At 35.4% G+C, this 14,184-nt stretch overlaps 1 protein-coding gene across 11 annotated transcripts in view; it reads right to left on the reverse strand.

Annotated features, from left to right (window-relative positions):
• The window catches only part of LOC116266905 (protein LAZ1 homolog 1), an 8,458-nt gene extending 1,074 nt beyond the window's left edge, over positions 1-7,384 (reverse strand). For 3 of the 11 annotated variants that reach the window (XR_007575175.1, XR_007575174.1, XR_007575173.1), the window contains exons 1-8: positions 5,764-6,912; positions 5,232-5,597; positions 4,972-5,028; positions 4,427-4,535; positions 3,908-4,092; positions 3,714-3,802; positions 3,194-3,449; positions 232-477 (exon numbers count right to left, since the gene is read on the reverse strand). Coding sequence is in view for 8 of the 11 variants with exons in the window: in XM_031648372.1 (XP_031504232.1) it covers positions 232-477; positions 3,194-3,449; positions 3,714-3,802; positions 3,908-4,092; positions 4,427-4,535; positions 4,972-5,028; positions 5,232-5,486 (1,197 nt within the window). In the remaining 3 variants the exon portion in view is untranslated. Of the gene's footprint in view, positions 1-231; positions 478-3,193; positions 3,450-3,713; positions 3,803-3,907; positions 4,093-4,426; positions 4,536-4,971; positions 5,029-5,231; positions 5,598-5,759; positions 6,918-7,256 lie in introns of those variants that run through there. The other 8 variants (XM_031648372.1, XM_031648374.2, XM_031648377.2 and 5 more) reach the window with 8 other exon arrangements.
• Positions 7,385-14,184: the final 6,800 nt, after the last annotated feature.

Genomic DNA, 14,184 nt, shown 5'->3' on the forward strand with positions numbered 1-14,184 from the left:
CATTCAAACACCAAATCGAACGGCAACTTTATGCCTGCAATTTGTAAACAGCCAGCATGAGTTAAATCCATCAGATGGAAATCTTAAAATGACAAGCCTTTGTGCCAAGAGCAAGTTGTGTAAGCAGACAAAGTCATCTCCAGTTGTACATAAACTTGTGATCTTGGGTCAATGCATAACCTAGATTAAGAATTCACGTCATGAAGAAAAGAAAGGCGATGGATGACATACTATTTCACTACTACCCACGACGACATCACGAACACTTTGCCCAAAATTCAACCGTTTGTCTCTCTCATCAGGGCGAGTATATCGAATCCTAGTTGACCTTTCACAGTCTCTCAGCTCTTCTAAATCTGGTGGTGCCTCGAGAGCTGCATAGTCGGCCATGACAGCAACATTACGCACACACCTTTCTCCATGCTCATAAGGTTTTGCAGGGAAAACATAAAGATGAACAACAGCAGCTACACCCATCTGGATTAAGAATATGAACCAATTCATGTTATCAAAAAGATAAACCATGACATACAAAGCAAAGTTAGGAGATGAACAAAATAAAATGTAAAAGGCGCTGAGTTTTATAAATTATTCTAAAATTTAAAACCATGAACTTTATGGATGGTGTTCAAGCATGATAAATCAGTGCAAGAAAAAATTACAGCAACAAGAGAGACACAAACATAAACAACGTCACAAAGCCATATTAAAAAATCTAAATGATCAACCTGAACAAATAGGTACATAAACCCTTCTCCCTTTCCCCTTTCCTCAATTATCATGAACAAACCTTACAACTTCTGAAAGGTACTATAGTTTTCACTTTCCAGGTTTGATGCCCCTGAATTTCCCTTGTACTAATTTCACAAATGAAATTCCAACATCATATTTCCTTTTAAATCCTTGACACACTATTCTTTACCTCTTCACTACATCTGTAACAGTTTCTCAGGTTATCTATGGACACTACTCTTTACCTCTTCACTACATCTGTAACAGTTTCTCAGGTTATGGTAACCAGATCTCCTGAGCTCAAAATTTTCAGATTGAGATGCATGTGCAATATTATATATTAAATATGACAAATGGAATATATGGACACATCTCGGACTTAATATTATACTAATGCTCCTGTGGATCCAATAGCATTCCCTTGCACGCTGTTGCCAATTCTATCTGGAGAGTCTGGACGCAGTCCATGTATTCCTATAAAAATAGGAAAACAATTTGGAAATGAAAACTTCCCTAACATGAACAAACAACAATATGCAGCTAATTTAAGATTCTGCTCAACCAATCCGTTCATCATTCACTAAAACTGCAACTTTGAGAACAAATTATGAGACAATTCTCTGTCAGATCTCTCAATATTAATGGTCCTAATAGGAACCTAACATTCTAAAATTGTCTATTAGGGGCAGTTTGATGGCCAGAAAAAAATTTCTGGAAAAAAATTTCTAGAAAAAAATTTCTGGAATTGAAGAAACGGAAAAATTTTTCCGTTTTTTCCAAAACCAGTTTGTGTTTGTTATGGAGGAATTATTTTTCTAGAAAAAAATTTCTTTGTTTGATGGGAATGGTGAGGAAGAAGGAGGAAGAAGAGAAGGAGGGAGGAGGGAGGAGGAAGAAGGGAGCGAGAGAGGAAGGAGGCAGAAGGGAAGAGAAGGGAAGAAAAGGACGGAAGAGGAAGAAGGGAAGAGAAGGGAGGTGGACAATGGTGAGACTCTCTCTCGCTCTCGCGCTATGGCCAGAACCCTCATTGAGGGTTTCTGACGGAGAGGGTTTCAGACGGTTTGAGTCCCTCTCGAAAAGGGATTCAGACCGTCTGAAACAGTCTGACGTCTGAATGCCTCTCGAAAGAGGGATCCAGACAATCTGAAACGCTCGACGCCCTCTTTCTCCGACTTCAAGCAGCAACGGTGGCTGCTCAGGCGTCCTCCGACTTCCAAAACGCTCAGGCAGCGTCGCCGAGTCTTGCGACCATCCTAGTGATGTGCCCTAGCTTTTTCCATGTCTGCGAGCACGCGGTTCTTCCCTTCTTCCTCCCCGTCCGTTCATCCCTTCTTCTTTCCTCCCTCCTCCTCCTTCCTTCCCTTCTTCCTCCTCCCTCCTTCCCTTCCTTCCTTCTTCTCCCCGTCTGTTCTTCTCTTCCTCCCTTCTTCTCCCGTCCGTTCTTCCTCCCCATCCGTTCTTCCCTTCTTCTTCCTCCTCCCTCCTTCCCTTCTTCTTTCCTCCCTCCTCCTCCTTCCTTCCCTTCTTCCTCTTCCGTCCTTCCCTTCTTCTCCTTCCCTTCTTCTTCCTCCCTCCTTCCCTTCATCCATTCTTCTTCCTCCCCATCCATTCTTCCTGCCTCCTCCATTCTTCCTCCCCATCCATTCTTCCTGCCTCCTCCAACGGTCACAAAAAAAATTCTGGAAGAATTTCTCCACCCCTCTGGCTGGAGAAATTTTTCCGGAAATATATTTCCAGAATCATCTCCAACGGTCCAAATCTTTTTTCCATGTTTGATGAAATGGAAAAGTTTTAAGAATTTGAATTTTTTTCCTGTTGAACAGTGCTTTTCCTGCCAACCAAACGCCCCCTTAGATCAACACTTTATGACATGAAAATCTCATGCATCCAATTGCCAAGCCAAAATTGACTGCAGAAACCCTTAGTTGTGGTGTCACTTATATTAGTGGTCTACACATTTCAATACGTCAAATATTCTTTTGGAAGCCTTAATATCCAAAGGTCAGACTCATTTGCCACTAGTTATATCAAGTGGATGCCGATGTAGAACACAGTATACCAAACAAGTTTCATTGTAATGGTGAGCACGGCAATAGGGAGGTCTCAAAGATGAACGGCTATTTGCATATTCCATAACAGGAAAACATCTGTACAGAAAATGTAGAAAATATTTTACTTTAAGAATTGTTGAAGCACTTAACATGAAAAGGCCACATATGTTGGTTGAAAGCATTCAGTTATGTGAATAATTTAGTTTGCCACTACCAAGCATGACAGAACCTACTTAAGATATATTGTATTTATATGTGTAACTCTAAATTCTAAAACAGAATTTCTTGAGTACAGAAGGGCAAGAATTGTTGTTTAACAGGATCTAAATAAATAAAGAAATGAACTGGATCGTGTTATATGACAAACATATACATGATTTTCAAAACCACATGTTATTTCTTATACACACCTCAATGCAAATGATATAGTCCTGGATCTTTGTCTTCAGTTCTTGAGCCAAAGCACCCCTAAAAGCCCCCATAGAGAATAGGAATGCAACAGCAACACCTTGCCACCAGGTCAAGAAAACTATAGACTTGAACATGAGAAACTTCGCCAAAGGTTTGATTGATTCTAGCCTGTCTTTGGTTACCGCATAAAATTGCACAAGGCAATATAAAGCCCAGGTTTGACTGAAGTTCAGAACAACTGCAAGATACGGATAACTGCAGGTGACATCAAATTGCAATTGATCATCATCCATCTATTTGGGCAGAGCTTGTAGCTAACTAGCTATGGGAAAATAACAGCACAGTATCTATCTAATGTAGCATATACATGCTGCCACTACTAAACAACCCACTTAAGCATCAGTAACAGGATATCAATTATCAACCAAACCAGAAGATGCAAAGTAGCAACAGCAACAGAACCTTGTGAAGGCTAATTCTTAAAGATAGTGAAAAGAAGAAATGAGATCACTAACATACCCATAATGCCAATCAAATTTCCCATCTCCATATACCCCAAAAAACTCGAAGACAATTGCCAAAAATGCACAAATTGTCTTCAGTATCATCTGCAGGAAAGAAATAACAACATATAATAAACATGCTTATGTTAAGCATCTAGCAGGCATAACAAATTGAGTAATACCAACAGAACATGAAAGCAAAAAACATACATATTGAACTATGCCAATTTTTACAGCTTGGTAGAAGTCAGGACCAAGATACCAGTGCTTTATAAACCAACTCAATGGAAATGGATGTTTAACAACCCCATCCGCATAAGATGAATCCAGAAGGGGTGTCATCGAACCTATTGTATCTTGTCCCTCCATGAACTTGATAGTGCTCTCTTCACCACCTGCACAAGAAAGACTTAGCAACCCAAAATGGAAGCATAGTCACTAATGCCACAATTTCCACCGCCATTTTGAAGCCAATGTCAATACTGGCAATACAGTGCAATACTTTTAAAAACTCAATAGAAAAAAAAAATATAATACAATTTTGATATTGTTGTGAGATATATCGAATACCTTACCCAGATTCTCAAAGTTTGTTTTCTAACTTGCAAGTTTTTTGTAAAATTTTTGTTTAAAAAGCTCCTACAAAACCCTGGCCCAGAACAACATTGATAGCCATGAATAAGAGAATAACTTAAGTAATGGAGAAAAAGAATAACAAAAATTACATACCTAAACATGCTATCAGGTATCTCTCAAAACAATATAGTGCAAAAGCTTCATAACAGTCACGCATTATTTGGCAATTAAATGCCATCTTTGAATCCAACAATGAAATGAACTGCAATTCACAAATGAAAAGAGTGAGCACTTCTAAGGTAAAATGAATGAAGCAAAGGGAATGAAAAAGGCCTAACTAGTTGAGGCTATTTTGGAGTTGGGAATTTGTGGCATACTCATCTATCGTCTGGACATATGGGGGTAAATAATGTAATAAGAAGGAAATATGGTTCCATGACTGTACATGACAGCCGTAAGGATATCGGCTGCACATATATGCTACCGATGTGAAGACCAATTCATGCACAAGGAAAAGGAACGTATGTATTACAGACTGTGTAGCATAAACAGGAATTTACTATCCCAAGGAAAGAATAAATACATAAAAAGGCTAGTGTTTACAATTCCAAGGAGTGAATAAATACATAAAAAGACTAGTGTTTACAATTCCAAGGAGTGAATACATATATAAAAAGACAAGTTAGTGTATATCTTACCGACTGTGTAGCATATACAGGAACCATCAGAATGATCCCAATCAGAAATTTCTGCTCCTGAAAATTCAAATTTGATGCTTAGTAAGATTGGAAATGCTAAATTTTGCCGAGAGATGACGTGGAAGTAAAATGGCTAAGCGGCATCTACACATAGGAGAGTGTAAAACAAATATGATAACCACAATATAAGATTGGAATTTTTTCGTTTTTGTGTTCACAACCATAGCATCCAGACATAAGATTAGAAGATAAAGGAATACCTCAGGTTGATTGTACACATTTAAGTGCTCAATGATAAGAAACAAGGACAAAGCAAGGGCAATTAGCACAAATATGCCTGCACTAACAATTGGCCAGCTGTGCATCAAATCTGCTGATCCATCTATGCTGGAAGCCCAGAGTCCTTTTAATCCATTTGACGACTCACATAAAGTAAGATGAAGAAGAAGAAGCAACAAACACCAGGATCCTCTTCTTCCCATTAGAGTGCTACTTTTTTGAAAAATTGACACCATGAATCATGAAAATACGAGGTCCTGAGTCCCCCCGATTTGATTGTCAATCTTTTAACATGCAGAATGATTGCAGCAGAGGGCTTTCAAATGCTTGTAGATTAAGCCAGACACCTGTCATCAAATTGAAACGATTTTGCTAAGGAGAATAATATATGCACAATGTCATGAACATAGAGAGAAATTTTGTTATATATAGAAGTTAGAACTATTGAACATCTGATTCTTCTGGTGATATGAACAACTAAATAGGAGGATTTTGATCATGCAAGGTACCTACTGTTCATAAATGAGACCAATCAAACGGGTGCATCAAAAAATAGTTCCAAGACAGAAATCCAGAAGTGCTCCGGACTTGACAGATGTGACGATTACAGGAAACCTGCAGATGAAAATTAAACTGTGCTCAACTGTTAGACATATTTTGTTTCAAGAACTTACCATCCTCTAAAGCAAGTTAAACCAAAAAAACTAAACACAAGGTAAAAGTGGAGAAGATATCCAATAAAAGATTAAACCTGGCTATTATTAATTAGGGCCTAGGGATAGTTACATGTTCAATGCATGGGCGAAAGTGCAGTGAACTGATTACACATAAAATGAATCACAGATGGTTAAGAAACTAACCTCAATCTATAGGAGAAAAGGTAGAAACCTTTAAACCAAACACACGAATGCCATTTCCGCTTATTCCTAGGTCATGATTTTTTTTTTCTTTTCAAAATGTGATATTTACGCTTGCTTTTAAAAAAAAAAAAAGTCCTTCAAATAACTTAAAGTAATGACCTACGAAAAAAAGATGGTACGGCATCTTAACTTTAGTTATCCATTACAATAACATGATATTGGAAAATCAACTACTCTCTGTGAGACCTTCTACTTCAGTTACATTACATGCGCTCAATTTTGATCCATGTTGTACGTTGTATCGTTTCTCAACCATCAAAACAAGCATAATATAGTCATGATACTGCATACGATGATAATACATATCTCTAGACGAACCAACGGTGCACAACGAGGAACTCGAGACCAACTTCTATATGCATAATCTGCATAAGAGGCCTACCCCTCTCGCAAGTCGGTTACCAACCATTGTAAAAAGAGCCCAAAAAACGACATCAACCAACTATTTAACAACTATTTCCCCAGGAAATAAAATTTACATGGCCACCACTTTGGCAGAAAACCACTATGGCCGATTCCGCATTATATTTCTATCACCGGAATATTGCACTGGAACCAAATGATTACAAGAAAAAGAAAGAAAAAGAGCAAAACGGAAGGCGGTTTCTTCCACGACAGCGATTTAGCAGGGTAGCAACTCAAAATTCACAAAAAGTAACGAACAATCGATCCCATCATCCACGGACAAACAAAACCAATTCCCCGGAATCAACAAAGCACTCAATAACAGAAGCAGCAGGCGACAGAAGATGAAAACAAGGAAAGAAACCATTAAGACCGCTCCGCATACCTACCAGTCTTCCCTATTCCTATCATCCATAAAATATATCCATGGCATAAAAACGAATTATAACCCATTCTTGAAAACTTCATCTGCATACGATCTCACCGCTCGATTCAAGAAAGAAAAGAAACCTAACTTAACATTCACAGAACGAGTTCCGTTTCCCATCAATTCATCTAAAAAACATATACAAATGAAGAAGAATTCGTGTTGCAAATCTTGCTCGGGATTACCAACCTTTCTATACGTAGAAAAACAACAACCGTAAAAGACAAAGGAAATAAGAAGAGCCGGAAACTTACTCGAGAAGGAAAGGAAACGAAAGAGTGGAAGAGGGACGGAGGAAGAGAGAGACAGAAGGCTTGAAGACGGGAAGGCTCTTCTCTTTTTGTTCCATTTGTCATAGTTCTCCATACTTAAACGATCAACCTTGACACAGCAGTAACGGAAAAAACAAGCCAGCGGCTTCACTTTTGTCACGTTTACAGAGTACAGACTCCTTGTCATGGGCATATCCGTGGACTCGATTTGGTCCGAATCAGCATTATCAGACCCGTGGATGTTCTGTTCGTTCTATTAATACTTTGAAAATCAATACACTTCTGCCATGGATTTGTATTGGCCATAATTTTAAAACTTTTTGATATATATCTTTCACCCGACTGAATTTTTTAATAATTTAATTAATCAAAAAATAATTATTTTATGATATAAGTTCGATGCTTCTAACTTGGTTTTCAATTCTCATGCTATCGAATACCCAGAAACGACGGAGTCTGATGCGTATCCATAAGCAATACTTTAAATATCTAAAATAGTTTATTTGGATTTAGTAAAATGACATTTAAAGCATGTTCGGGTGACAATTGAAATGGGTTTGTCAATAACCCATCTTTTCAAAATGTGTCAATAATCTCACCTGGCTCCTTTGAGAGGTTATTTACATAAAATATCGTTTTTGCTTTGTCAGAGTTTAGTCTTGCATAAAACATTGAGAGGAATTTTCGATGACATATAAAGCAGCTAGTTAAGAAATATAATGTTTTGGTTTCAACCTTTTGAGGGATGAATTGAAGCCGCTAAGAGATGGGTTGTGATCTGTCTTACCAGAGGGCTCGAGCTCGCTGTGGGGGTGGGCCGGATCATTCATAATTTGGTATTGTAGTTAGTTCAACAGTCAGACTTATGATCGATCCTACATGAGCGGATGCATGTGCCCTCAAGAAAGGTAGATGTAAAAGTTTAATCACGTATTGAAAATTGAGGCCACATCATGATGTTTTTTATTTTGTTAAACACAACCCAAAAGTAAATTTGCAAACTAATTTAATCAAATCTAAAAGCTTAAAAAACTTGTTGCCATACATACTAGTATTATAATTCAAACAAACAAGAAAAAAAACTCTTTTTGTCATAATCAAAGCTACCATTCTCTTTTCCCTTATAAAAAGTAAGACAGTGAATAATTCAAGGGCAATTAGAGAAGGCATTGACTGGTAGGTGAGAAGGACCTTGCGCGGATCAATGGTTGAGGAGTCAGAACTCTCCCTTTGCGTAGAGACAGCGCAATTCTGGCTGGGTTGCCACGTCATAATAGTGTTTACTAGAATCAAACCGATGACGCGCAATTCCGGCTGGGCTCGCTCCGTATGCAATTTTAGGGTCTGGGCCCGACATGAACCGACTCGGCTACTGGGTCCGATGCCCACCCCTTACATGGTTGTAAGTATTGAAAATAAGTTTTTAATCACATGGAAGCCTTTTGTGGCCAAATAACTTAGTAACATGAGGGAAGTGGTGACTTAGTAACAACATATTTTCCAGTTCTGCACTCTTGACTGGCTAAAATTTGATAACGAACTAAAATTATGTGTGTCTGATTTTAAATTTATTTATGAGACGGTGACCAATGTATGTTATAAATGATTTTTGCTTCATCGAATCAATCGATTAAACATTTTGTAGTCCCAGTTATTCTTCTCTTCGCTTCTCCAGCGGCTTGATGTTAGCATGAGCAAGGCGGTCACTCTGCTTTTTTTATTGCATTCTCTTTCAAAGCTTTTTCCATTTTGCCGTTATATTGTTTCTTTTTGTCTCCACCAGGAAGGAACTCTCAGGGGCTTGCCACGTCGGATTACTGACGTGTCACGTCTGGAGGAATAGATTGAAGCGGTGGGGCTCGTGTTGAGTCCGCTTTTCGTGACTTTTTATTGAAATATATATATATATATATATGCTATGTTTTTTCATTATATTATATTTATAAATATTTTATTATAAATAGGTCAAACTCAGGCCTACGTGCAAGGAGTTGGACCAAGCTCAGACTTAGCTCAAACCGGGCCAGTCTTGCCCAATTGATTGGATTGGGAATGAGATGTTCGATCCAATCGACCAGATATGAATTAAAAAAGTTAACACCCAATTAAGAAAATGAGTTGGCTTTGGATTTGGATTTGATTTAAATGAATATCTGATCAGATAATACGCATTAATGTGACCACTGAATTTTTCTCACGTCAAATATCCACACATTTTGACAGTAGGTTTTTAGGATATCTTTATGTAGATATCCGTGAACTTAGATATCCGAAACCAGATCCAGTTGTGAATTTGGAAAACGGATACCGGATTGGTTTTGATTGCGAATCTAGAAGTCGAATACCGATGTGGTATAAGACTTCTTCTTCTTCTTTCACATCCAATAATTTGAATTTAAATCTGAATATGAATACATGAACATTTCAATTGGATATGGTAAAATGTATTCTGATTTAAATAATCGGATTCATTGACATCCGTCCTATTAAAACATGTTTTAGGCAATTACTCTGTAAATGTTTTTTTTTTTACTAAAATTTAATTTGGCTGATTTTTAATATCTTGTTCCATATAACATTTATGTATACGTAATTTATGTGCGTAGCATATATACACTTTTACTTGTCCAAGTAAAGCTAGATATTTTCCCATCCTGTCCCTTTACAATCGGAGATAAAATCAAAGCAACCTCAATAAAGGCATTTTTTTATATAATTATCTCGTTTAATTATTTATTTCTTTATACTCTAAGTAGATTTGTTCTATTTTTATTTTAAAATTCACTTTTTTTTAGTCTGATTTTAGATCCATCGGATCACCAATCTACTTGCTTCTCTATTAGTCTGAATTGGTAAAGAAAAGGAAAATGGAAGTGTTAACTTTAAGTAGAAAAAAGTATCGAGCTAAAAACATACTAGAACGAACAAAGGGTGCTTTTGTTTTTAGTCATACTTACGCACATAATTTTGTGCACTATGACGCATATAACCAGTTTTGTTACGCACATAATTTTGTGCACTATGACGCATATAACCAGTTTTGTCGGTCAACCACCTATCGCCCTAGTTACCCCTTTTCAAGTTTCTCTCTCCAATCTACAGGGTTTCATTAAAAGTGGAGAGGTTGGTTCAAACAATCCATTGATGTGAAAACCAGAAAAAATTTTTTATAAGGTGATAAATATATAGCTAACAAAATTTCAGTTGACCATAAAGCAGTAACCCGATATAATGGAGCTATTTTAGATAACAAGACTGAAGTTCACCTTAGTTTCAACACCAAATTAACGTTTCAAATAGGAGACTCTAAGGGCTGGGCCTCAAAAGCTGGTCGCCCTAGGCCCATACCAGAAGTCCTCATCCTATTGTGAGAAGCATGCCACTAGAGGCCCACTTGTTCTTACTTATTAGCTGTGAATGGTTGTTTAAAAACTTGTAGCCGATTCAGCGTGTAGGTGATGAATTTTATGCAGTTTGATCTGTTTTTCCACTGTTGTCTCATCTGTTCGATGGTCGACTGTTTTCCTATATAAAGCTCAACTTAGGGGCGGAACCAAGGTAGAGCCCGCATGGGCCTTAGTCCCACCTGATTTTTTTTTTTAATTTATATGTAAATTTAAAAAAAAAATACTTATTCTATATAAAAATTTTGAAAGATGATATTACAGCTCTAGTCAAAATTTAAAAACTTTAATTCGGCCCCTCTCATAAAAAATTTCTGGCTCCACTCCTGGCTCAACTAGTTTCACTAGAGCAGCTAATGGCTGGAGGGACAATAGAATTAGAATGTTGATCAATTTTTTGATTTATTGTGAAAATAATTTACTTTTTTAAGGACAATTTATGTTTTGATACCATGAAAGATGCAAATAATATACTTAGGATGGTGAAACAAGCTGTATTACAAGTTGGCAAGGAAAATGTGGCACCAGTAACCATTAATAATCTTTAATTTATAGTACTCTTTTTAATCTTTTAACTGTACAATATTTCAATTTTCAAGTTATAAACATATAAAATTATTGTTTACCATTATCTTCAGGTTATCATTGGCAATGCTGCCAATTTGGTGGCGACACGAAGACTATTGAAAAAAAAAAAACACAACTTGTTTTAAAACTTCATGAGCTGCCCATTGTTTATATCTTATTGTTTGTTATATTAAAAAAATAATGAGAGTCAACAATTATACATCTAAAACAATGAGAATAACAAAATTTATATACAAACATAAGTTACTCTTGCATGCGATAAAGAGTAGCTTCACCGACAATGTAGGGATTTCGAGGCAAGTAGAGATAAGGTTTTGCAACTAACCTTATCCTGCTTCAAAGCTTGTTAAAATATAAAAATGGCTTCAGAAAAAAGTTTAAGGTTGATCAGTGGACGGATTCAAGATTCTATAAATTGGAAAAAGAGAAATAAGTTGAAAAAATCAACTTGAATTCATCTTTTGGAAGGTAGTGACTATCTAGTGAAAATAAGAAAGCATTTACTTTAATTTACTTTAAATATTAAGATTGATTGGTAGTGATAATCAATAAAAGAAGAGTTATATATATATATATATATATATATATATATATATATATATATATATATAGAAAATGTAAATAAAAAATATTTATGGTGGTGATGAGAGGAAATATAAAATTTTATTGGTGCATAATTGATATAGCATTTCAATTGTGTTCTTATATGTTTGTTTATATTTAAAAATCATGGTGAATTTGTTTTTTTTTTCTTATTTTTATCATCCTAATGAAGATTTTGCATTTTTAAAAAAATGCATTACGTGCATAGAACAAGACATTCAAAAGGCAATGGATGCAACATTACAAGTTTGTTTTTATTTTTTGCGTACTAACATAAAACATTCAACCTTGAAACCCATTTGTATATGACATATTGTTTTCTATTATGTCATAATCTTTATTTTTCTTATATTAAATGAAGGATTTCACATCTGATACATTAGGCTCTGGTACACATTTGGTTATAAGTAGAGTCCTAGGTATGTCAATATTTCTAATTTGAATCAGATATCCGACCAAACCGATCCAAAAAGTTGGATATGGAAAAAAAAAATATCCGATTAAGAAATTGGATTGGATTCAAATTTAATAAATGACATTCAATCAAATTTGGATTTGAATATACATAAATATCCGATCGGATTCGGATCAGATTTATTTTTATACAAATATCATGTATCTAATTCTATTACATTTTGAAAAATGGCAAAATCTAATTCAAAAGTTGGATTCGGATTCGGATACAAATATAAAAATTGGATTCATATCATATTTGGATTGTAAAATCAGATTTCGGGTTCAGATATAAATTTTTTTTATTTGAATCTAAATATGTGAATATCCGAAAAATGGATACGATTAAGGGTATATCCGATCTGAATTCGATCCGTTGACATCCCTAGCTATAAGGACGAGACATAATGAAATACCATGTACCCTTTATAACTCGTAATCTTAAGCTTTTAGTCATTTAACATTTACAAAACATAAAAGATCCAATGATGTATCAATATAATGTTAATGACTTGATTAGTTGGTTATACTTGTACTATTTTGTATCTTTCTTAGCAATATGGTGAAAAAACATGGATCCTATGCATCACAACTTTAAAAAATTGCAATATGAATTCTTAGTCAAATGAGAACATAATTGGAGTATATTTGATTAAATTCATATGAAAAGGCACAATAGGGTAATGACTTAATATATATGTGCATTATAGCTTACAACTAAAGGAGAAACAAGTTATGAGTGTACAAGTTTTCAGCCCTATCTCATTGGATAATATATGTATTTTTTTAGAATTTTATTGATGATTGGATAGGTGAGCTAAAAGATTGGTGCTAATGGTGAAGTATTTTTTTTTATATATTGAATCTTGATTAATTTAATTTAGTACTTTACGCTTTGATGTATATTATATGCTTTATTTTTTGCTTTTTAAATGTAAGATGAACAAAACGATATAGAAATTGATTTGCTAAGGTGCACTGAAGAAATTGAAAATGAAAGGGCGTGTTCAAAACATGTAGATGAAAAAAATGAGTAAGAGGACTTTGACTCCGGGGATTTATTTTTTATTGGATGATGAAAGTGACAATAATGATAGTGATACTAGTGAAGTCGGCGGTGACGAAGATAGAAAACACGTTTAACTTTTAAATATACATATAATGAAGTGTCAATACTGTGCAAGATGGATTCAATATTTAACCGTTTTATTGTTTTAATTGTACCTAATGTGTTTTTTTATATAGTAGGAAAAATGAATATGTATATTTGTCAAGTGCCCATAAAATTACATACAAACAAATATTACATTTTTTTGGTAGAATGATGTATTATGATGACTACCATTTTGGTAATTGTTTTCGTAAGGTGATCAGCTCAATGAACCTGACAACATCACATAAAAATATGAAATGACATAGAATTTGGATAGTTGATATGTCGTATATTTGACATATAATAGTTGTGAAATTTGTCTTTGTTCATGATCAGTGTGACAATCAGAAAATGTGATGATTACACTTGTGTTGTGCAATGATATTTGTTGATTATTGCTGAAATTTACAAATGTATATGCATTGTGAGGTTGATTGTTGAGATTTGATATGTAATAAGTATATCAACTTCATCTGTATGTAGTGAAAGTAAAAGCACATTATAAATTTATGACCTGACCTAGTTGAGTCTCCGAGTCAACTCGCTGACCTAGTTATCTGCCGATCTAAGTCCGAATCGCGAGTTTGCCAACTTGGTTGTTATTGTGCTAATCAAACATATTGAACATTTGTTGTTGTAATTGGATTGAGTGCATGTGCTAGCGTATCATGGTTTTTATTATTCAGCCTACAAATAGATTGATCACTCT

The sequence above is a fragment of the Nymphaea colorata genome, chromosome 13, assembly GCF_008831285.2.
Source record: "Nymphaea colorata isolate Beijing-Zhang1983 chromosome 13, ASM883128v2, whole genome shotgun sequence".
Classification (NCBI taxonomy): Eukaryota; Viridiplantae; Streptophyta; class Magnoliopsida; order Nymphaeales; family Nymphaeaceae; genus Nymphaea; species Nymphaea colorata.